Raw genomic sequence first — 26218 nt, forward strand, 5'->3', positions numbered from 1 at the left:
TGATCATCATTGATTCAGGAGTCATGGAATAGCATCTGGAAAGTGTCTGATAAGCCATTGCTTTATTTTTTAGAATGAGAATTAAAATATCCTCAGGTACCCCGAAACCCCAGAAACAGCCCAAACCTAAATATGCAATCTGTTTCAGTCTTATATACTATATTTTTATGTATGTTTGCACATTTCAGTAAATTACTTCATTTATATGAAAAAAAATATTATATAAATGATGGATGGTTTCTTTTCTAGATATGTGTGTTCACAGACCTATATTTAAAATTAACATGTTGAAATTTAGAAAGTGCTTTTTTTATTTCAACTATATGTAATGCTAGTCAGTGAATGACTATAATCATGATTTATTTGATCAATGAATAACTAAGTGATAAAAATATACATTACATGAAGTAAACCTGAATCATATCATATCCCAGTGCTAAGAGATCAAGTACATACACTCATCTGTAAATAAACTCATGTGATCCTTTACGTTGTAAGTTCAACAGATCTGATACAGATATTAGTTACAGCATTTGTAACTATGGTGAAGGTTTATAGCGCTCACACTTCTCTCCTGTCAGATGAGGGTCGCAGATCAGAGTATAATGAAGCGCAAAGCGACCTCCACTGGATGGGCATCTAAATGTGTTGCTCCCCGCCCACAGGTCTTTCTGACATGATACTAAAAGATCATCATAGGATGGGTCCTCGTCCCAAATCTGGACCTCCAAAAGTGACTCTGTGTTTACCTTGATAAGAAAAAAAAATTAAAACAAGATGTGATTTACTCATACTTTAAATATTCAGCTGAGATTTGGGGGTTATAGAAATGGTGAGAAGAGCAGACCTAAAGGGCAAAATATTTAATCACACTGATTCTTGAAAGCATACTCTTTGCACAATTACACATGAATGCTCTCATACACACCCCAAATTAGAAGGTCTGTTTGATGAATTGTGATACCAAAATATAGCTGTCCCATTGTAAAGTAAAACCTTGTGCAGTACAGCAAACAAATAGGTAATACAGATACAGAGACAAAGCTGCTCTGAGCACAGAATTGCATTGTACCATATTATCTGTGGATCTGTCTATGGTGCTGGATGCAGTGGATCATTAATTGCTGCTGAATAAACGTATTAATGCTTGTGTTCATTCTAAGGCTGCTATTTGGTTCAGAATTTTCCCTATGAATACAATTCAGTGTGCCGATGTCATAAAAAAGACCATTTATCTGATTTCTTAAGCTCCCACGGGATTGCACAGTGCATGCTTGGAAATAAACAAATATGGCAAATCATTTTAAACTGATTTTGTTCTTTATGTTTATAAATTATTTGGGTATGGGCATCCCCAAAAAACTAGTCTATGATGACAATACTGCTGTTTTTACACTTGATTCCTCAGTGGTGCAGGAAGTGCAAGAACTTCAGACTGTATTTCACACCCTGCTCTCCTGTATTTAAAGCCATTTTTGTAATGTTCCCAAAACAGTTTACAGTTTTTTCTGAATGCTTAAACCCTAACTGTGATTCCTGTAGCACAATCTCTAAAACTATTCAGACTTATAGCAAAACCACTCACTGAGTTTGCAAAACTAAAAGCACAAAAACTGCTTTGCACTCAGTTTGCAATTTTGTAACACACACTTTGCAAAACTGTAGGCACAATCCACTGCACAACACTCAATTACCAAATTTCCAGCACACTCCTAGCAAAAGTATACACATGTATGGCTATCATTAACACTAATTTGCCAACTGTCTGGCACACTTTCACATGTGAAAACTTTTTTAGATAATTAGTTCACTTTGCAATCAGCCTAAGCACTATAATACAGGTAAGCTGTGTGTGCGGAGTACAATGGAGGGAGCAGAAAGAGTGAGAAGTAGAGGAGGCCGAGGAAGAGGACGTGGAGGTGAAGAAGTAGGATGAAGAGGACGACAAGGACAAGGAGGAGCAAGAGGAAGATGAGGAGGGGGGAGAGGAAGGGTAGGAAGAGTAAGAAATAGAATTGCTGATGACATCAGAGCTACAATAGTGGACCATGTAATCAACCGTGGAATGACCCTGAGGGTAGCTGGCCAACGGGTCCAGCCTAACTCGAGCCGCTACACTGTAGCAAGCACCATAAGGACATCTTGAAATGAGAATCGGTTAGTACAGTCACTTCGCACAAAGATTTGTAGCACTGCCATATGCCAATGAGAAACACACCAATACCATTGATGTAAAAATACTGAAATTGTTACTTTACAGAATTGCTAGATGACCAGATGCTGGGGGCAGAGGAAGCATGTTCACTGCAGACCAAGTAACCCATATAGTCATTATGGCTGTTTGATACGGAAACACCATTTTTACGAAGGTGTGAAGAGTTAATCTAGCTGTGTTTGCTTTTGCAAGAGAACTACAATGTTTTGATTATTGGGTGACAGGTTTTCTTACTTGTGTGAAGAGTTTTGCAAAATTAGCCAATAGTTACAAAAAATGTGCTTAAGCAATCAGAAAAAACTGTAAGACTCAAAAGCTCACTTCACACTGAACACAGGAAGAGTGACTGTCAAAAAAAAACAGGAGTCTGTTGGTTGAGAAAAAGACATTTCACAGATTCTGATGTGTCGCGTCCAAGCTTTGTGTTTACATCTTTGTGCAGAATCCGTTTACCTGGGCCCTATTTCAGGAAGCCGGTTTAGAAAACAGAGTGAAAAACGATACTCAGGGTTGAATAACCCCGAACTGTCCAACTCGGAATATTCGGTTTCAGAAAGGCTGATAACAATTAGTTCAATCAACGCGGAGTTGCTTTAACCCCAAGTTAAGCGCACGCACGAGGATACATAAAGCCCTGATTAGTGGAGCACAGATTAAGCGAGTCACCATGGAGACGGAGGGAAAGAAGGCGCGGTCAATGTATTTTACAGCGCTTGAGGCCGAAATTCTGATGGCAGTATAGGGCTTTGGAGCGTGATGTCACGGGGGTGGGCGATAACATGCAAATTTTGCGGAAAAAAAGTAACACAGCCTCAGCTGCAAAAGAAAGGGAGCATGCATGGCAAAACATGGCCGACAGAGTCAATGCATGAGTGTTAATTTAAACATTGATCTAGGGATTTCCACCCATTTAACACGTTATTTTATTATATTTTATTTTATTTTTTATTTCATACATTTTATTTTGTGATGTGATGTGAGCGCAGGTGCAACCCAACAGGCCCCAAACGTTCCTGGCAGCAAGTAAAAATGAAATATAAAAATATAGTCCAAACAGGTAAGGTGTAATTGTATTATGAGCCATAGTGCTTGGTCTGTTTGTCCTATATAAATCAATTGCAGTTAGAGGCTACATTAATTTTCTTTCTGTAAGCACTTATTGAAATTATCTGAGCACATTACAAGTACATATTTGCTTACTCTGTATGCTCAAATGTGACCCGTTATAGCCAACAGAAAAAAAGTGGAGGCCTGAAAAACAGGTGGGGGTCCTCCACCACCACCACTCACAGAGGCTGAGCAGTTGGCTTCCACATTTGTGATAATGTTGGCAGCATCACATATGATCTTCACAGTGCAGAGAACACAAATTAGCATCCATTACTATAATGAAATAATTTGTTAGTTTGAAATGCTACAGGGAACTATGTACCTGTACATTAATGCTGTGGAAAGACTTCCTGTTCACATAGTCTCCTTCATTTACTGAAGGAGCAATGATTGGAATGTGAGTGCCATCTATACAGCCAATCACGCCTGGGAACCGTGAGAATAAATGTAAAATTTAAGTAGTAGTTCAAGTATCACCACATCATGAATTAAGTTTTGTTCATCCTGATACCTGCAATTTTGTGGCATCCCTCTTTGATAAATCTTGTGGGTCTATGACCGGGGAACACCACAAACGAGTACAGGAGACGTTTCAGTGCAACTGTAACATTCCTGACTGCCCGACAGACGGTAGCCTTGGAAACGTGCTCAGCGTCACCAATATTATACAGAAAGCTCCCGTTTGCAAAATACCGAAGTGCAATACAAATAATATGTACAGAACTGAGACAATGTCCGCGATGTGTCACATGAGCAATATTAGGCCTGAGGATGTTATCCAAATAAATTATAGATTGTGCTGAAAAACGGTAACGTTCACACAGGAAATCATCAGGAAATGATAAAATGTCCAAACGCGCTCTAATCACTCTCTCCCGGCGGAGAGCTCTGCGGAGAATTTGGGCTTCAACATCTACTGGCTCTTCAAGGAAGAGACACGCCATGTCTGACACTTCCTACAGTCAGGTTTCCGACAAAGAGGCGGAGAAAGTTAGGGTTAGTTGAAGTAAACCTGCTAGGGGGCAGGTTAGCTTCACGGAGTGTGTTGTCATAGTAACTCGCTCAGAATTAATCTAAACTCGCTTTGTGAAACCGAAAACCCAGAGTTTTCGTTAACTCAGGGTATACTTACTCAGATTTTGCTCTAAACCGGCTTCCTGAAATAGGGCCCTGCTCTCACTGTTTTAGCTGTTTGGTGGTTGTTGAAATAGTTTTGTGAGTTTTAACCTGAGATTCTGGCATTTCTGGCAAAATACATTTAGATTTAAAAATTGATTCAGGATTTAATGAATATTGTGTTATTTAAGCTAAAAATTGATTTTAATTGGAAAATCCCAAACTGAGAGTGAGAAAGTGAGAGACCTGAACACACACACAGAGGAAGACGTAAAGACAGATGACATGACAGACTCTCATGAGAGACAAAGACACAAAAGGGGCCTAGTTGACAAGAACAAAATAAACCAGAATATGAATATAAACTTGGAGACACAACAAGAAGTAAACTCAAGACTAAAATGTATAAAACTTAAATCATTAAAACCCAAAGAACGAATCAAATAGAAAATAAGCTAAAATATCTGGGTCATAGACCCAGACATCTGACAATAAGATATTTTTGACAATTAAATATACAGAAAGAAATAATTATAGGATAAAAAGACACAAATATGAAAAACAGCTTTAATCTTCCTTAAAAAAGTTTACTGACCGTGCCGAGCAAATAGTCACCAGTCCAAGTAGGGTAGTTTGACTCGATCATTTCAGTCCTGCCTCTGACGGAATCAATCTTTAATACAACATAGCTGTGAAGAAGTAAAGAAACAAAGAGGACAAGTTGATTAAATATTACTGCTTGAAGGAAATGCTTTTAGCATTGTGAAGCATCCTGTGCAAGAAGTTCACAGGCATGAAGAGGGCAGAGTAGAACAGGCGATAAAGAAAAGAGAAAGCTAACAAACCATTTGGGTTAAAAAAAATTTAAATCTGCCAAAGCAATCAAGAAGCAGCTAAGCAGCAAGGTAACAAGGTACAGTTAGATCCATAAATATTTAGAAAAAGACAGCTTTTTTCCATTTTTGGTTACCACGTTACCACAATAAACTTTAAATGAAACAACTGAGATGCAGTATCTGAATAAAAAGATTGCAGAAAATGTGAGAAACTAAAGCATGTTGTTAACACAATCCCTTCATTTCAGGGGCTCAAAAGTAAGTGGACAAATTAAATAACTCAAGATAAAATATTTGTTTCTAATACTTGGTTGACATCACCAGATACAGGATTTCCTTCTTTTTAATGCTCTTCCAGGCCTTTACAGCAGCAGATTTCAGTTGCTGTTTGTTTGTGGGTCTTTGTGTCCAAAGTTTAGTCTGTCTGAAGTGAAATGCTCACTTAGGTTGAGATTACTTGACCGACTTAGCCGTTCAAGAATATTCCACTTTTTCGCTTTAATAAACTGCTGGGTTGCTTTGGCTGTAGGGTTTGAGCCATTATTCATCTGCATTATGACACGTAGAATAGGGTGAACAAGTGGGTCTTTAACTTAGCTTTGAAAAAAGAAAAAGCATGGTCCCAACAGTTTTTCTCCTGGCTTTAGGAAACTTTAGAAGGCCAGAGTATTGAGATTGGAGAGCATGGGAAGGAACATAGAGGTGCCAAGTTCAGAGAGATATGAGGGTGCCAAACCATTTAAACCCTTGTAGGTGAGCAACAGCACCTTAAAATCTTCTTAAACCTGACAAGGCACCCAGTAAGAGATTTCAGTACCGGAGTAATGTGCTCATATTTCCCAGTTTTGGTTAAAATGTGAGCAGCTGCATTTTGTACCATCTGTAAACGTCAAAAACTTTTCTTTGGTAGCCCAGAAAGGACAGCGTTACAATAATTAATGCGTGAAGACACAAATGCACGGACAAGAACCTCTGGAGTGTCAAGTTATGAAACTCGTATGATTTTAGCGATGCTTCTTAGGTGATAAAAGGCAGTCCTTGAATACCCGTCCATCTGAAACATGTTTTGGACACCACTGTAAAAATGGTTAACTTTGTGAAAGCCAGGCTCCAATGCAACAAATAAGCAGGGAACATGAGACTTTATTACTGCACAGAGAGGTTCACTGGCTATCAAGAAAGTGCTGACCCATTTCTTTGAGCTGAGGGATGAACTTAAAGTTTTCTTCTGTAACTATCCCTCTGAGCTGCCTGAACATTTGCATAATGAAGAGTACCTTACGTGCCTGGCTTATCTGTGGCTTACACATTTTCTTGTCTGAACAAGCTCTGTCTCGGATTACAAGGTGTTTCTGCAACCATATTCAATGTTCAGAATAAAGTTGAGGCCCTGATAAAGGAGTTAAACCTTTGGAAGAACTCCATGGACACAAACAACACAGAAGTCTTTCCCGTGCTGCATGATTTTCTGTGCTTAAATTATCTCACACTCACACAGTGTGAAGCACAACTGTAACATGCACCTTGAGGAGCTGGTGGCACAGTTATGCCAATACTTTCCAGAAACGGAAGGGTCAAATGACTGGATGTGTCACGTATTCAAGGCCATGCCTACTTTATTATCAGTGGCTGACCAGGATAGCCTGATTGAGATCGCCTGAGATAGGTTTCTAAAAGTTGAATGTGCTCAAAAGACCCTGGCAGATTTCTGGATAGTACTGTGCACTGAAAACCCTGCGTTGGCTAAGCGTGCTGTCAAGACTGATGCCTTTGGCCACCACATACTTATGCAAAAGTGGGTTTTCTGCTTTAACAAACATGAAAACAAAATACAGAAGAAGACTTTCTGTGGAAAACAATTTAAGACCTTTCCCAAATTGAGCCAAACATTTAAGAGCTGTGTGCCTGTGCTCAAGAACATCCATCACATTAAATAAAGTTCTGTATAATGAAAGTTCACATCTTGTCTGTATGCTCTCGATTCTAATAAATCTTTTGATACACAGCTAGTATTAAGTAGGAAAGTCATTATCTTTAGGTGGGCGATAGAACACTGTAATTAGAATCACATCATATAAGGCTTATGTGATTTACTCATGAAAGTGGCCACTTTCATATATTGTTCTAGTAAGTATACAAGTTTCATTTATATGATTTTTTTAAGGGATCTTATGTCTGTTTTCACTCTTGTATGCTTTTCATACAAGTTTCACACAAGACAGATATAAACTTTAGAAGATTTATATACATCTTTTCCATTTGGGTTTGCATGTGGCGATAGAAGCTTTGGTGCAGACAATGATGAGTGGGTAAGATGACCAAATCAATACCTAAGACTGAATCACCTTGAATGGGGAACCTCAACATCACTGGGTAAAATGCCATTTTGATACACCAACAGAAAACGTATAGTTCAGGTAACCTGCATGCCTTTGCACTTTAAAGACACTGGCGTACTTGAAGGACACATGAACACATACAGCGATCCACAGCTAAGACTTGTGCACAGAAATCTGCAGTGACTGTACATGTAAACATTTTTAATTGCTTCATTCAACAACCTGACTTTACATGAACGGCTGACAAAATGAAAGTTATCTCTTTCCAGACTGGAAGAGGAAAGTGGTAGCACACAGTGTGCATTGACTTTCCTTGTGCAGGTACATGACAAACAGCAACAGTCACCTACTTTCTTAAATCCACTCACTCTCACAAGCTCAGTCATAGTGGCTCTGTTGCTTACTAATCACTGTCTAACCACTGTAAATTCACTGTAACTGCCATCTCCTCATAAAATGTTTGTTAAACTGACCAAGCTTACATAGACTGGATATAACTACCAATTCAAGCTGTGTAGATCATTTATCTATTTTAGCCCCAAATGTTCCTAACAAACAGTACAGGATTGTCCCTGGTGACTATAGTTACACAAATGTAATCTACAATCTCAGTACATATATATATTACAGATGATTTTAACAATGATTCAAGTAGCTGAATTCTTGAAACTGAACCAAAATGATGCTCCTTGTACTTTCCTATATTTATTAGGGCATATTATTAGGGCAAAGCATCGTGCCAAAGCAGTGGGTAGCACATGAGATGTGAGCCCACTGAGGTGGGATACAGGCCAGTCCTTCTGCAGGGACACAAACTGTGAATTTAATTATCCTGGTTTTGGATAAGGAAACAACTCAAGATGTCCTGGTATTCTGAGAATTTAAAAACATTCTATCAACTTTCAGGTCCTGACCTCAGCTTACTCACCTGTCAGACGTACCCCAAGTGTCTCCCGACAGATCCCAGGCTTGAATTTTGTTCACAACCAGTACTCCCCTCTTATGCTTTATAGGACAGCACTTTGTATCCAGGTTATCAAGGTCCTGACAAGTTGGGTTTTTTTCTAAGGAAAGCGCGATGTTATCAAATAAGTACTCATTCAAGGCAGTCTTTACCCCTTCCTTTTTTGCCTCAGTTGGCATCAGCTCATACAGTGCCAGAAGGGAGTACGAAAGAGTATCTGGGAGATTCTTCAAGCTGTTCAGCCAGTTTCTGAAGCCCACGGAGTCATCAACATTGAGGGCAAAATCCCCTGACCAATCATTGCCTCCTATCACCTCAGTGTGGTGTTGATGGAGACCAGCACCATACCTAGTAGTGTAATCCTGGTTTTGTAGGACCTTCATACAAGACTGTTCAACACTATATACTTTTTCCTTCCCCAAGCCAACCGAAAATCCCTTCGATAAACAGGCGTGAACCTGAAAGAGAGAAACACAAATGCCATGTATTTAATAGCTATATTTCGGTATTTTATTGCTGCTTTTCCTAAAATAATGGTTTTCTCCACCACTTATCATTGGCAGCTAGAAGAAGATTTTTGGTAAAATAGTAGATATTTAACTATAGACATAATAAAATTTTACAATTCTTCAGTCAGGAAGCAATGCAGAAAATTAAAGACATTTATGTTTTGATCTGATCCAGTTTATCTTGTTTTATAGCAGAAGATGTTTTTTCCTTCATCATACTCAGCATGTTATATGACAGAATACATTAGATTTTGTCTGGAAAAGATCATCTAACTGAAGGTCTAACTGATCTGCGTATACTTTATTTAGAATAAGATTTTTTAATAAGGTTACTGAGGGCAAAGAACAATTACATACAGAACTAAAATCATTATTGAGCTTGCATTGTTTTCAATGTGCACCACTATTCATAGTTGGATTTGTTGGATGTGAAATTCCACAATGATTGAATGTAATTTAAACAATTTAGTTTAATCATCGACTAGACACAGACTAGACACAGACGACTGCCATCACTGTAAATCTGTGCGCACCGGGTCTTTCATGGCAGTGGTAACGTAATGTGTGTAAATGAAGTGTGTGCAGTCTGTGGGCAGGCACATCTGCTTCATGTACATGTACCTCATGTGAGTTGAACTTGTTCAGGGTGGACAAACAGGTTCGTGCAGCTGTGATTCTTCTTAGTTGGCCCCCAAGGAAAACCTGCAATTTGGTATATTGTTATCTTTTTAAAAAAGTGTGTGTGTGTGTGTGTGCGTGCGTGCGTGCGTGCGTGCGTGCGTGCGTGCGTGCGTGCGCACGTGCGTGTGTGTCTTAACCTTGTGGATGTAGTGCGTGCCATAGGTTTTTATCAGTCTGTCATACTGATCACTGGTGGAGGAATTGTAGTGACTTGGCAGATTGTCCACATCCCTCTTGAACTCTGGGCTTAAAGGTGGTCTGCTTGCTACACGGAAACTAGACACAAAGAGACTAATTAGGTAATTATCTTAACTGAAACAAACTAACTGACAGGAACTTATTTTCAGAGCCTACCTATAATATTTGCAGGTGATGCCATGTACACTGAAGGTGTACCGATCCTCTTCAGCCCTGGCTACAGCAAATTTAAATGCTTCGGAACGTGTTCCTCCCACAAACAAGCGATCACCCAGAACTATATTCAAATTTAGGCCATCGTGATCAAGCACAGCCTGCATTACATACATTATAAGTTACATCAATTAGGGGAACGTAACATAATCACTTCTTTTTTTTCTAGGTTCCTTTGTTCAGATGCTGTATCTCATTTGTCATGGATTCCTGATCACATTATTAAAAGAAAATTATATTTTTCATTTAACAACAGATACGTTTTAGCATTGGGTGAAATTAAATATGTTGAGATATGAAATATTTAAGATTTCATGTTTTCTTTAGTGCCATGCTGGAGATTAAAAAAAATCAGCAAGCAGTGTTTTATTATTTAATTGACTAAAGTATTAATTGTATGTCAATAATAGGTGTAATATGTTTCATACCGTCATCAGTGAGCTGTGGATACAATGCAAAGGAAGGGATCTCTGTTAAATTTCACTACTGATTTCTTCAAACAGTTTATCAAATTTTCTGTTCATAAATCAACAGAGGATGTTAATGGGACATTTAGCTTTTACACTTTATTAAAGATATTAAAGACAAATTAGGATCCAGAAGAATATTGTTACATTATTTTATTTGTCCATGGCAAATTTGATGCTAGCTTTTATGGTGAGGCACAAGTCTGTGTTACATAAAAGACATGAAGGCTGTTAGTCTTTTAGTAATTATAACATGTTATAATACTATACCCAACATTGTCGTGTACACTGCTGTCAACCGGAGTGCTGCACTGGCTGAATGCACGCCAGTCCACTACAGAGACTGGCACCTGAAAATAGAAGACAGAATACCATGATTAATAAGTACAAGCTATGTGTAAGCCATGTTTAACTCACTGCACAGAATTATTTATTTTACTTTCTGCAGCCTGTTGCCTTGAAGGGGGTTGGTACAGAGAGTACAGTGGCCGTTTGGAGTCATGTAGGTCCTCACATCAACCACATAGGCTGATGTTCGCCTCAGGGTGACCAAGTCGAATCCCTCCCCCACCAGGTTGTGACCTGGTACAAAGGGAGCAGACTCGCACTCGCTGTTGTTCCCAGTTTGACAGGAGAGAACAGGGGAGATGTATGACAGAAGGAGGATCAGGCAGAGAGGAGGTGGGGTTGAAAAGAAGAGCATGGCTTCAGTCACAGACTGAAAGGTGGGAGAGAGAAGGATTTTCATTTAGCTCCATATTTTCTTTTAGACAGCAACACATATTTCGTAACTTTAGTTTTGTACCCAAAAATGCATATCTATGAAATATACTAAAGTTGAAATTTGTGGGATTATTTTTCTGATAAAACATCTTTGGGTTGAATTAGAGCAGATACTGCAAGTCAGTGTCTGACAAATGCATTTCCGGAAGATTGGATATAAATTACCATAAAAGCATTCCGAACCTGGTGGAAAGTCTTCCTAGAAGAGTTGAAGCTGTTATAGATGAAAAAGGGTGTGCTGAAACCAAACTAAGCTTAAGCTCAATTTAAACATATTATCCTGTATATGAAAAAATCTTTTAATCTTTTCACTGTATTTGTAACAATAGTTCAAATTCATTTCCAAAACAGCTGGGAAGCTGTGTACAATTTAATGAAAGCAGAGTGAATACCATTTAAACTCTATGCTTAACTGAAAATAGTAAATGTACCATATTTAAAAGACTGAGACATGTTTTATGTAAAAAAATATAAAATTTACTTTCATGCCAGAAACACGTGTTAAAAAATTATGGACAGCACATGCAGCATGTGTTGCATCACCTCATCTTTCAATAGCACTCTTTGTTTTTGGGTTTTGAAATCCAAATATTTTTTGTTCACTAGTTGGTTTTGTCATATTTTCTGAAAGGGTTTCTGCTGCCAGATAGTTTGGCATCTCCTCAGTCATTTTTTGCATTGCTTTGGGTGATAAGTCTGGACTCCTGGCAGGTCCATTTGAAACCCTGAGTCTTTCACTAAGAGTCACGCTGTTGTAATCGGTTCAGACTGTTCTCAGCTAAAGCTACAGATAACAAAATTTTATCTGTTGTGAGCCTAACATTGCATGCCAGAACAAAAACACTTGGCCCAAAGACATGGAGCCAGGTCAGGCCAAGTTGGCTTATGATTGGCTGAGAGGTAAATTTGCAATTTGCAGTGCTGGCCGACAGATCAAGTGTAGTAGACTCGGCTGAGTGTGGAGCGAAGGATTTGCCTGAGGAGTGATCCACTGGACTACTGGCAGTGGATCCAACAACCCACCACCAAACCTGAAACGCACCCAAATTCCAGATCCAGCTCGTTAGCAGTTCTACTGGAAGGCAAAATCCCTTTATTTTGTTAATATCCTTCCACTTGCCAGAGAACCACTCAGAATGAGGTTATGTGTGCTAATAGATAACTTAAATAAATGTAATTAGTACTCACGTTCTCATGAACTGGCAAGCTGTTATGAAAAACGCATCCAAATGCAAAGTGAAATTCTGTTCGTGAACTGCAGCAGCGGCAGAATTTAAAGTCTGCCACAGGTGTTAAAGTCCAACAGCAGCATTCAAATTAACGCTTGCGTCACTCAGGATATTTACATTCATTGAATTTTTTTAAAGTGATTTTTGCTGTCTCAAAGTTGTTTCCTCTCAGATACTTCAATTTAAAGAAAAAGTGAATTGCAGGTCAATGAACACTGAACATCTTAAGACTAAAAAAGTCCTTGCAGTGTGTGTGTGTGTGTGTGTGTGTGTGTGTGTGTGTGTGTGTGTGTGTGTGTGTGTGTGTGTGTGTGTGTGTGCGCGCGTGTCACACTGGCTCTTTCATTTGCACTAGTTAATTGGTCTTTCATTTAAGTTTTCTTTTCAAAATGGCCACCAGTAATCATAATAATGATTTTTTTTAATGTGAATAAACTTGTAATGTGAAAAAACATATTAATTAACTAAAATAAAAATAAGAACTAGACTAGACTTTTGACATTTCTGAAAATGTAATTAACTGAAACAATTTTGTAAGATTGGAGAACTAAAAAAGCAAAATAAAATAAAAAATAAATATAGGGAATATTCTTAGTTTTACCATCTGTTAGTTTGGTAAGGATTTAATCACAACTTGCCTAATGAGGCTTTAAATGTGTTCATTGAGACTTTAGCTAAAAGACTGCAGTCAACTGTTTTCAAGACGTAATGGCTGTACTGAACTCTTCATCCAATAATAAAACTAATAATAAATAATAAATGATAAAGAACAAAATAAACACAGAAACTAATAAAGTAAAACAAAAACATTTCAAACAATAAAAACTAAACTGAAACAAGAAAATCCACTTTGGAAACAACCTAAAACTAAACTGACTTAAAGCAGAGTTAAGTCAGAATGACGTTTTACACAATCTAATTAGTAAATACAAAACTTTTTAACTCTGTATTTAACATTTCCAAGGAATTCCGTTACAATAGTTGATACAATATTTTGCATTATTGATACAATTTATAATCCTATTTACCTTTTAATACCCACCCAGTCTCTGACAACATATTTAGGGTAGAGTGACCGTATTGTATCAATTTATTATCACGCATGAACCATTGTGTGATCCAGTTTATATTACAGTGCTATGAATCAAAAGTAAGGAGAAATGACTCAACTTTCATCAGCTGTGATGTAACAGTTGATAGTTGCTAAACTGAGATGCTTGTGACTTTTTCAGTGTAAAAACCAGGATGAGTTTCACAGCACTGGTTTATTTATTGACCTGTTTCCCTAACATCACTGTGATGATGGTACTGGAGAAAATAGTCTCAGCCTGCTGAAGACCACAGGTGAAACATCTGTGCAATTCACAGACATGCCAAATCTGAAAGTGGATGACTGGACCATTTACATGCATTTACATCCCCCTCTATTTATATTTATATTCTAACTCTGTAACATGGAACTTCTCTCGATATTCTGCAACTGGAAACTGAATTTCCTGGAGGAACCCATCCGAGGGATTAATAAAGTTCTATAGAATCTAATCTAATCTAATCTAATCTAATCTAATCTAATCTAATCTAGAGGCCTTAATTCCCCCTTGATAGCAATACCTACACATTAAGGATCACTTTCTTTGATTTCTCAAGTGTATTTAACACAATTCAATTCAATTCAATTTTATTTATATAGCGCCAAATCACAACAGCAGTCACCTCAAAACGCTTTATATTGTGCAGTAGATCGTACAATAATAGATACAGAGAAAAACCCAACGATCATGTGACCCCCTATGAGCAAGCAATTCAGCTTCTGCTTGTCAGAGAGAAGCTACAGAAAATGTGTAGGAAAAATGTAAACCCTCCACCTACATGCAGAGGACAAAAACAAAAAAATGCAGATTTAGGACATTTTCAGTGGTTTCATGTTTCAGACCTGAAATCCATGTCCATCTTTTATATACAGTCTGATAAAACAAACCAAATCAGCCTCTAAACTGTTTCGCCTGTATAGAATAGTTTTTGATGGCCAAATTAGTTAGAAAAATACTATCTTTGGACCTTACCTTGGATTTTATGCTATGCTAATTAAAAGTAGTAAAGAAGATAACACTTTGTAATGCATACTTAACCCTGGAGAACCCATGGGGTCAAATTTGACCCCATGGTTTCCCTAGTAAACCAGTGGGGTCGGCTCTGACCCCATGGGTTCTCCAGGGTTAAACATGTAAAAGAAACAGTTATATTTTGTTATTTTCACTGCAGGAAACAGCTCGTGAAAGAGGTCAGGCCTGTTCACAAACAGCTGATTCTGAGAATGGGAAACATATAAAGGCAACTGGGAGGAATCCAAGTACACTGCGTACGAGAAGTGACAGGAGATGGGGTGAAACAAGGGGAAACAAACAGGGCAAAGATAGCAATGGTAAAAACATCTGCCTTTGGAGAACACAGACTTTAGATTAAATATTTACAAACTGCCGAACCAACAGTAAATATTTGTGGGTAAATAAACACACACACACACATTTGAAGAGTCAACCCACAGGTAACATTTAAATCTTTCTGGAGTTTGAGTAGAGAATACTATGAGACCTAACATGACAGACAAAATATAAAAAACAAACATTATATTGTACTGAAGGAGACTTTAAACTAGTAATTGAGACACATCAACAATAAGGTTCCTTACCGTGGTCACTATTCTAAGTCACTATACTAGGTCACTAGGTCACTATACTAAGTGCAATAATCCTTTCTGTCATCGTTGTATTTTTACTCAGTTGTATATAGTATTTGTATTTGTATTCTATTTTTATCTTATTGTATATTTATTTTATTTTATTCTACTGTATATAGTATTTTATTTTATTCTATTCTGTACAGTTGTGTACTGTATTTATTCTTATTGTATTCTAATTTTTGCCTCATAACTTTTGCACTGTCCACTTCCTGCTGTGACAAAACAAATTTCCCACGTGTGGGACTAATAAAGGTTATCTTATCTTATCTTATCTTATCTTATCTTATTCAAGTGGTCATTTTCTCATAGATTTCCATAAAGTCAGGATTCATATTTAATCTAGAGCATCCTCTTTATAGCACGAGGCTGTGACCACTGAAAGCCTTTCATCTGTCCTTTACCATCCATTTCATTTTGTACAATCCACTCTTCCAAGTTTGTGTGGTTTATCCATCTGACCAGGTGAATCTTCGTGCACAATCTTTTTAATTTATCACCACACTGTGTTTATGTGCTGAAAGAGAAATTATTTCCTTATTAAAACCGATTCTGAAATACGATTTCACTAATAACTGTGGCAGTTTGTCTTGAAAGAACAAGTGTAATCTCCACATTTTGACTTTTATGTCAAAATTTTGAGTCTATTTTCAAAATGGTCAATAATATTTTTTTTCTTAAATTGTACCCTGAGCTGAATTTGTGGTTATATTAACAAAATTTCTGGGTGGTGTAGAGGTTTGTGCTTTATTTTGGGGAAATACTTATATTGTTATACATCTTAGTGTCATATTAGTCTAATCTTTAGCACTAAATAGCTTTTATGTGTGCCTGTTGCACTGACACCGTTTATGAAGACAGCTTGTGAATCAAGGTAACTAGAATGAGCTGCTAAATTAGCACTCCATCATGTTGTCCAAGTATGTAAACTTCTGGCTCCAAAACACTAACATGACCAAAACGACACAAGCTTATGCTTCAAACTGCATAGCATGAATCAAATTAGTGTTTTGTTGGAACTGATTTCTTTTACTCTATTTGTGCATTGTGCAGGGTGTGCAGCAGAATACACACTCGTGTGCAGACTGGAGTCAGGATGCCCTGGAAAAGTACTGGAGGCTGTAAATTCTGGTGTGTGTGTGTAGGGAGGAGTTTTCTCTCCATCTCTCCACAGGGAGATGCCCACTGCTGGAGATGTATGATGAGCGAGAGCCAGACCAAATCCCAAATAAGGGAAAAGCCAAGTATAAACCACAGCTACACCCCAACTTTTTAACCAATCATATTAATATTCTGTTTGTGTGACTCATGATAAAAGTGTTTACTGCTTGGATGCAGTGACCTTTGTCCGTTCGGCTCACTAAACAGAGGAAGAGGCACAGCAGCCATCTTAATTTGAACCTTTACCCGCCTAATAAAACTTATACTTTGACTTTACTCATCTTCTCTCAAAATAAAAGGACCCCACAGTTTTCTCTGTGGTTACTTACATATATTCTTTTATAACGTGATCTACAGGAGTTTTTCTCTGCTGGCCTTTAGAAAGAACACGGCAGTCGATAGTATCAATACCAATGCAGGTATTGGTATCGGATCAATAATAGCAACGTACGATCAATACTTTATTTCTATCCTCCAAGTTCAGTCTGTAGCCCACTGAATGAAAACACACTATGAAAACTGTCTGAACCTTTTTGTGTTGACTGTCACATGTTAATAGTCTTTTGCACATTTAAACAACAGAAATGGGTCAATTTCTGACTTTCAGGCATATTTACACGCCAGATCTCCAAAAAGCTGTGTTTTATGTCGTGTTAACTAATTTAAGTGCAATGTAAAAATCCCAGTGAGTTAGGGATCATTAAAATATGTTCAGAATAATGATGATTAATAAGTCATGACACACTCCATAATCTCCCCAACAAAGCTGCCCTTCTTATGTTAAAAGTATGTGTATATGTGCACATGTGTATTGGCATCAGCAGTCCTGGGACTGTATTTGATATCAGATCAATACCAAAACTTGCTGTATCTCACAGCACTATAATGCATATGGTTTGAGGAACTTCCACACAGCCTTTATAACATTTTCTATAAGAGAAACGTTTTTTGTCCAGATGTGATGGTGTCAAATGGCCCAATCATGATTAGCATGATTATTTATAAAAATTCAGATTAAAGATTTAGACGTTAATTTTATGTACATGCCTCGTAGTGAAGTTGACACGCATGCTTAAGCAATAATTGACCAATAAAAACTTGTGATTTGTTATTTTCACTGCAGAAAACAGCTTGTGAAAGAGGTCAGGTGTGTTTACAAACAGAGCTGATTCTGAGAATGGGAAACACATAAAAGCATTGGGAGGAATCCAAAACAACTTACGTATGAAAAGTGAAAGGAGATAGTGGTGAAATGTTGAAAACATTTGCCAAGGGAGAACCAGGGCTTTACAGTCAAGACGTCTAGAGACTACAGAACCACCAGTACATGTCTGTGGGTACATTAAAAAGATACATTTAAAGATATGACTAAATTGCAACACTAAGGTTTATGTAGAACAGACTTGGGCACTGAACGAGGTCAAACATATGTGTGGTGTTAACCACTACACCAATCAATGGTTGACACCAAACAGTTTTTCATTTCTATAAATCAACTTGAAAACAAACCTAACATCCCAGAAATTAATGTCTATTATTGTGCTTTATGACAGCCTAAATATGAGTATTTGACAGCAGCTTTTACAGATTTTAATTACATCAGTTTTATGCGGTTTGTTTCCATTTGTCCTTTAATATTTTTCATTTGGAACCTTTTTTCCCCTATAGATGTCCTTTGTTGGGATGAGAAGCAAGAAGTAGTTTTCCTTTAATGCGCTGCATTGCTCACATGTTTGAAAGGTCTTTATTTTTATAGGCTATGAAAAAGAAAAGCCTCGCATACAAAAACTAAGGATCTATACACACCTGTTTTGAAGACCCAACACATAACACCAGATCAGAGGTTTAAAACCGATATACAATCTACACTTTAGTCACTTCCTGTCTCTTCCTAAAGAGTTTCTAAACTGGAAACGCTTGAAGGTGGTTAAATCATGGAAATAACAAAAACCAGACTTACAAAAGGAGATTTTATTTTTGCCTCAATGACACAACAGTGTTAACAGTTCATCTGAACATTGATGGTTTTAAAAGCTGTGGAGATTATTGTTAAAACCTGCAAGCTTTCAGCGGTGCCATCAAGGCATATCCAAAGGCCAGAAATCATGCGTTTTCAGAGTGGATTGTGTAAAGAAATAATTCCATTTTTTGAATAATGGAAAACACAAAGATTAACTCTAGTAAACTCAGAACAACAGTGCTTTCTCCATCTGCAGGGATGCTGCTAATATTAGAAAGTATTTGAACCTATTTTCCAAAACAGTTAAGGAACTGCTTTGGCACACATACAGTGGAAATGGGAAATCTTATAGGGAAACATACAGTAAGTGGTCCTTTAGAAGTCATGCACATACTAAGTAGACTTTAAATAATCCTCACTCATATGAAAGTTTCCATAGGGCGGTCACTTCAACAGGCACTGTCATCGTTAATAAAAGATCTTAAAGAATAATAGTTTAATGGTGCTTGGAACAAACGGATCCTGCCTCAAATGATGCGATGCAGGCTTTAAGCTTTGTTTACTGGGGTGCTATGTGCCATTAAAATAATCTGCAGGATTGACTGGGTTAGACTTTGTATGTGTGCTTGATGATGGAAGAGGAAAGTACAACGTGTGGAGTCTTCTTGTCAACCAGTGCGTAAGATGATGTGGACTCCAGAGTCAGTAAAAACAGGGCCGCTCATGTCTCCCACTTTGAGAGCAAAGGAGGCGTCTTCAAAAGGCTTCTGCATCTGACCTAAAGCAGAAACACACACTGAGCCATTATCCAAATAAAAACTCATACAACATGATGCACATCAGCACGTGCATCTATAGGTAATCATTCATTTGTATGACTATTTCATATTAATGACATATTAGCTAATTTACAAGATTAATTACATTAATTTCTTTTATTCAGTTCTACAGAGTTTGTGCAGCTAGATAACAGGCTTGTACAGGCTAAGCCTACACTTGAAGCCACTTAGGTGTTCGATAGCGGGGGTGACGCGGTGCCACTCTTATGAATGAAACTTGAGAAAATCCAATAAATCCAGCTGTGCTTATCTTGCCCATTTAACACCTTTAATGCTTTCAATTGGTTGCATTTGTTGTTCAACAGTTCTCTTAGTTTCCAGCGTGTCACAAACCGTTTGCTCCTTCCGAACAACAACACCCTCTGATAATTACCTGTGCATACCTTAAGTAAGACACCATAAACATTCAAAAAGTGACCCCTAGTGGCACACATAGGTAACAACACAAAAACAGCTCCTACAAGCCTAACGTACAGTTTCAGGTCAAACAAATACTAATAAATGCCAATAATCTTTTTCACTTCGCTGTGGACAAATTTGGGCCAACTCTTCTTTGCAAAAGGTTTTAATTCAGCCACATTGGAGGGTTTTCATGAACCAATGGCCAGATCAGCTCAACACAAAGCTACATTCAGAGGTGGACTTGCTGGTGTTTCAGATGATCATAATAAATGAGGTCATCACTTAAAATAACTGGCAGTCACCAGTGCTACCCCTAAAGCCTTAAAGCCTCGTGGCTGATGCTCCTATGGTATAAATTTGAAAATTGAGACTTCCTTCTTTATCGCATTCACAAGATTTTTCAGAAAACTTCACCTCTAATATTGACATTTAGGTAGGGCTGCTCAATTAATCGAATTTTAATCACGATTACGATCTGGGCTTTCAACGATCATTAAAAATGACTGAGCCGATTATTAGCCCCTCCCTCGTGCTTTACTCTCGCGCTGCTCCGTGTGGCAAATCGAGCGCACCTCTCTGCATTTCGAACTCGCGTCACAACAATTAAGAGGACCCGAGGGAAGCTCGGAAAGCTAAGCAGAAGTTATTTGGAGAGGAGAGTGACTGCCGCTGGTTGAAAAGAGAGGTTAAAAACAAAACAAAACAAAACAAAAAACCATTATGGGTTCGCAGAGTCAGATGTGGATCAAGTAGACATAGTGTGTAAACTCTGCTACAGTGTGGTAGCTGCACCACAGGCCAACACTGCAAAGTTCACTAAACATAGATGTTTACATTTTTCATTTATTTTTTATATTGCAAACATTTGCACTGTTATCAGTATTTGCACACTATTTTATATTATTTTTTAAAGTCATTATTCAATACATTGTTATTGTTAAATAAATATCGTCAAATAATCGAGATCTTGATTTCAGTGAAAATAATCGTGATTATCATTTTTGCCATAATCGAGCAGCCCTACATTTAGGTTGAGGTTAATGAAATTTGAACTTGCCCAAGATTCTTAGGAGATACACCTATAGTGTGAACTTTGCTTTGAGTTATCGCATTCACAAACTTGTGCATTCATGCCACCCATGCATCAGGCGGAGTGACGACAATACCACATCGGCTTTTTACGGCCGAGGGGTAAAAACTGCAACTTCTGTATTTACTCTGGTTATCCTTGTCTCATATTGAAAATCAGAATCAGAATACTTTATTAATCCCGAGGGAAATTAGGGATTGATGTTTGAAACGTGTGACAAATATGGAATTAAACTGTGCTCACAAACTGCTGGTTTAACTTGTCACTACTATCAGTTATTCATGCACTGAATGTTTGATCACTTGATGGAGAGCTATGTGCAGGATTTCGTTTTATTCAGAAAGACAGATGAAGGAGATGCTGAATGAGAGACTGCACTGAACAGAGAATGACATCACGCCGTGCATACCTCTACCAAACAGTCCCAGATCTCCACCATTCTTAGCGGAGCTGCAGTCGCTAAACTGAGATGCCAGGGACTCAAACTTCTCCTGTCCAGACTTGATCTGTTCTATGTACTCTGCACAGAAGACAGAAGATATTAAATGCATTCATCAGACTTCGTAAAATCTCCTCTCCATGCTGCCTTACTTACTCTGAATCAAATCCAAGGCCTCATCTTTAGATCGTATAATGTTTTGTTCCCTCCAGGAAGATGGACGACGCGACTGATTATGCTTCACCAAGAGATGAGAGCAGCGTACCTGAATTTTAAAAAATATATACATATACAAATATATCAGTATTTGTGTGTTAACACTCCAGATGTTGGAGTATCAGAACCACTTTACAATTTGGATGGCAGAATTTCAACTTTACAGCAAGTCATGCAGCCCTACAACTACATTTGACTGGTTCTTCCTTTGACCTTCCACCAGATGTCATGAACATACAAGAACACCAATCAACATTACATAAGTCGCAAGTGTAAAAGAAAAAAAAAAAAAACAACTAAATTGCTTAGTCCTAGAATAATAAAATTAATTACTGTTTCAGTCCACCAGGTGGTGCTGTTGATGGTTTTTTCCCCCCGTCTGCTTCATAACTAAGTATTGTGATAAGATAAGATACATACTGATCAGCAATGACGATAACCATTAGCTAAGTAAAAGCACACAGTTGTCCATCAGTCTTTATTAATAATCATGTGAAATATTAAATACTGTTAATGACTGGATTCCATTTCTCTGCACCGTTCCTCCTATCACTATTTAAATGCATACGTGTCATATTGCAGGCAGCTCCCTGATGTCTTACAGGAACATTTCAAATGTTATCCTGGAGAACGCTATCCCCCGGCCAAAATGATTTTTCACAATAGTTGTCGAATCATAAATAATTTGCAGGCATTACCAGTACCCTAGCTGGAATCTGAACATGCCGTGTAAAACGTGTTTCAGTACCTCTTTAGGGAAAGTAGCACTGACTCATCACGTGCATAAAAAAACAAACAAAAAAAACTAAACTAAACATTACACACAACCTTATCTGGCTCGCCACGTCCGTCTCCCACTGGACGTTCCCACTGGCTGGCATTAGTGATGTGGTTGAAGTAGTACACTTTGCCTGTTGAAGTAATGACAGAGAACCAGTAAATTCATTAAGCTTTATTAAGATCTTTTTAAACACATGTAAACACAACACGGACTCTGCAGCTACCCATTCACCCAGTACAGGATACTGTGCTACAGCAACTGGCCTCACTTCACACGAAAATGTCTAAGACTTGAGTTTTACACAGGGATGGCCGACGCTGAACCTAACAAGTTATCCTGGAGTACACCTGAGAGTTAGGCTACGTTCACACTGCAGGTCTTAATGCTCAATTCCGATTTTTTGATCAAATCCAATTTTTTTGTCTGCGTGTTCACACTACAAATAAAATGCGACAGCAAACGCGCTCTAGTGTGAACGCTCAAAGCGGCCCGCATGCGCAAAAGAAGACGTCACACACAACGCGCTCTGTTTAGACCCAGAGCAACAGTATTGTTTGACTGATGGCCCTTAATATAAAGACTTCGGACTTTATTTTGTTATTTACATAATAATGTAGATAACTTAATAATGATCCTTATTGCTGTTTTAGAGAGGAGCGGTGCTTCAAAGGATAGCTGCAGATTTCTGTCAGAATCTGCAGATTATACAGTACAAATAAAATAATCACATTTCTCCAACGTTGTCTTCCCAACAGTTTCACTGACATCTACACGGGATGGCCAGGAAGCGTTCGCGATGTCTTATTGGGCGCTTCTCCGGCGCTGATAATTGGCGTCTGTCTTGTGTCGGTGACGTAAAAGACGGATTTAATGCGACATGACCATTCAAACAGCAGTCGCTTTCTAAAACATCAGATATGTATCAGATTCAGTACCACATACGAAAGTGACCCAGATCGGATTTGCGCCGTTCACACTGTCATAGCATGATCGGATATGGGTCGCACAGGGTCAGAAAAATCGGATTTGATGCACTTTCGCCTGCAGTGTGAACGTAGCCTTAGAGCCATCATTTAAGCTGCTAAATGTCCACCTTTCTTTGACAGCTGATCACTGATGATGTGTGTAAGCCACTGTTGTGAGCTGCTAAAAAGAAAAAAACAAAAAACAAAAAAAAACAACCAAACTGCTTCCTGCCATGACTGTAAATAAAGGTAATGAGAGAAAAGCATCAGAGATGCTATCAAAAAGCCACAATAACCAAACTGACTAAAAAAAGCTTATTGTGTGAGTTTACAACTATGAGCAAAGCCTTTTATATTAGACATTAAAGGCCATCTGCACAGGAGAAAATAAATATCGCAGGATGTCTTCATAGAAGAACCACCTTTGAATCCTTCACGGCCTTTCAGCAAAAAGGTGTAAAAGGAAAAAAAATGCTGCTGAGGCCGTACACTTTTAAAAGAAGCACCTTTCTCTAGTTTAGGATTCGATTGTACTTAAACACTGAGTCAACTATACAGTTTCTTCTGTTTTAAAAGTAATTCTTATTTTAAGACTGTTTTCACGGACCACTGATTCATTTATTAGGCCAAATGTGACCTTAAAGCTGCAGTCCAACATCATGAAACCCGACTGTTTTTATCTTTGCAAATAAAGACTTCCAGGTAAACTGCTAAATGGTATACGCTCTGACACACAACCCTGCTACCGCTAATGTTCACTGATCGGCTCTTTTGCAGTGCTAACATTTTCATGTGTGGTTTCATAAGACCAAGATGGTGAAAGCCCAACTGCCACACTGCAAGTTTCAAAGCTGGTGCCCACAAACCACGGGGTGACATTAAAGTGGCTCTGCCCAGCTTTTATATGCTTTGGGTGCTTTCCATGACTCAAGCATGCCTCCTTTCTTCCTCTGGTCAGGCTCCATCTTCATATAAAGCAATTAGCTTGTTGTCCAGTACTAGTTGGCAACTAGTTGCTAGCACTGTCACTAGGAGACGGCTCTTCCTAGCCATCTCAGAGAGTGTCGATGGAGGAGCTGCTGTTGCTAAATGAGAACTTTGTGGTTTTATCGTCAGTGTAGAGTGAGTCACGGTGCACAGCTGGGCCACCTGTCCAACTCACAGACTCCCACACAAGCCCTCACTTAAGAACGATTTCAAAGCTTAAAGCAGCTTCTCCTTCACAGTCTGAAAGTCATTCAAATCTCTAACAGGCCAATTTAAAAAAAAAAAAAAAAAAAAATCTCTCGAGCCATCTTTAGATATGCTAAAAAAAACAAAAACAAAATATTAGTATTTTTTATTTTATATCTTCCAAATATTTACCTTTGATTTATTTACTTGCGTTATTGCTACTTCCTTACTTATCTTTATTAGTCGTTGATATAACAGGCTACAAGGTAACAAGACAGGCAGCACTGTAACATATCACTGTACTAATTTCAGCAACTGCATTACATCATTTCACTATTTGCATTGAAAAGGTTCTTCAATTATCTCAGCAATGGGCAGATTGAACGAAAAGAGAGGAAAAAAAATCAAACCAGCAGTTTTCTTCCTGTGCTGCTGTCAGCTGAGTTCAGATTTTTGCAGGGAGGAGGAAAATGGTGGAGCAGTTTACAACATTTGAGAAGTGGTGATGTTGCCATTTCATTGAATGAAAGGATGAGATCACGAAGCGCAAACTGCATCCAGAGCAGAAACTGCTGCAGTATACTGTTAATGCAACATCTTTTTACAAACATCTTCACGGTGAAGAACCCAGAGTCGGTGTATCCTGACCCTTAGTCAGCAGCCAGAGCCCAACAGGTAATAAAGGAAGTGATGAGCCATCAGGCTCAGCCTCCATTTCTACCTGTACATGTTTCAACAGTAGAATCAGTGTGTGTCTGAAGGCTCCTTGAGTTGGTTTTCAACTTTGCCACGTGTTATCACTACAAAAAAAAAAAAAAAAAAAAAAAAATCTTACAGCCTCCGTTATGATAGGGGTTTGTGTCACTGTGTGGGATGTAGCCTAAGGCTTATAATGCATCACAACATGCTGTCAGTCATGTTGCGGTGGAGTAGCGCAAAGTATAACGAGAAATTACTTTCTCCAAGGAGTAACTAGGTAATGCAAAATTAAACAAAAACAAATTAAATAAAAGTGTTTTAAGACTTTGAGCAACGACCCCAGCAATTTTCACCTCACAGTAACTGTTTTGTTTTTCTTTCTTTTTTAAGTAATTAGCTTCCTTGAGGGATGCTAAAATATTTAGGTTAACTGTATATTAAATATTACAGTGTTTCTCCGTGTAACTGTGCTGTATTAGAATTTACTGGTCCTTACAAAACACCACGGCACGAGAGCTATGACGATAAACTGTGTCACGTGAGGAGGGAGGAGAGAGGATGCATAAGTTTAGCATTCTGAAAAGCGTCCTACTGCTGGGACTCGTTCAGTCTGCAGGTGAGGTGCTGGGGCGGGCTGACGTCATGCAGGGCCCTGCCGCAGCCAGGTTGAATGAATCAGCTTTGGCGCGATAATGAAGCTAAAGTGCCTAAAACAAGCTGAGAAAACGCCACAATTAAATAAAGACAATGACAGCAGCGACTAACCCCTCGCTGCTTTTAGACTGCAATGATTAAACACGTCACTCCAACCTCGTTTCAGCACTAATGCACGATGCTGAGGTTGCTAGCTACTGAGCTAAGTTCACTATACACTGCAGTTTAGCTCACTATTTAGGACACTTAGCTTCTTTTGGCTCGTGTTTTATCACCTGAACTGCGGCTCATTCTTTTCTCCCATCCGGGCGGTAGGTTCTCCTCGTCTGCCATGTTGCTTTCTGCAGCAGCGTTTTCAAATTTGATTTCAATCTAGAAGCCGTGTGACGAACCAAGCTGCAGCTAGGCAGATTACGACAGTTGGCCTGACGTTTATGGTAAA

At 38.4% G+C, this 26218-nt stretch overlaps 2 protein-coding genes across 2 annotated transcripts; both read right to left on the reverse strand.

Moving 5' to 3' along the window:
• Positions 1 to 301: 301 nt before the first annotated feature.
• Positions 302 to 11351, reverse strand: LOC308396276 (perforin-1-like; the record flags this gene model as incomplete). Its single annotated transcript, XM_080881466.1, has 9 exons — positions 302 to 749; positions 5037 to 5130; positions 8545 to 9038; positions 9711 to 9791; positions 9908 to 10046; positions 10125 to 10282; positions 10610 to 10622; positions 10919 to 10998; positions 11088 to 11351. The coding sequence occupies 9 exons, from the start codon at positions 11349 to 11351 to the stop codon at positions 540 to 542; spliced, it is 1533 nt and encodes a 510-aa protein (XP_080737592.1). The 3' UTR covers positions 302 to 539.
• A 7163-nt stretch (positions 11352 to 18514) lies between these two features.
• Positions 18515 to 26210, reverse strand: pin1 (peptidylprolyl cis/trans isomerase, NIMA-interacting 1). The gene is made up of 5 exons (XM_080880903.1): positions 26052 to 26210; positions 22333 to 22415; positions 21445 to 21553; positions 21259 to 21369; positions 18515 to 19296 (listed from the first exon to the last, which is right to left on the reverse strand). The coding sequence occupies exons 1-5, from the start codon at positions 26107 to 26109 to the stop codon at positions 19187 to 19189; spliced, it is 471 nt and encodes a 156-aa protein (XP_080737029.1). The 5' UTR covers positions 26110 to 26210; the 3' UTR covers positions 18515 to 19186.
• Positions 26211 to 26218: the final 8 nt, after the last annotated feature.

Source organism: Rhamphochromis sp. 'chilingali' (assembly GCF_963969265.1).
Source record: "Rhamphochromis sp. 'chilingali' genome assembly, chromosome: 4".
Lineage (NCBI taxonomy): Eukaryota > Metazoa > Chordata > Actinopteri > Cichliformes > Cichlidae > Rhamphochromis > Rhamphochromis sp. 'chilingali'.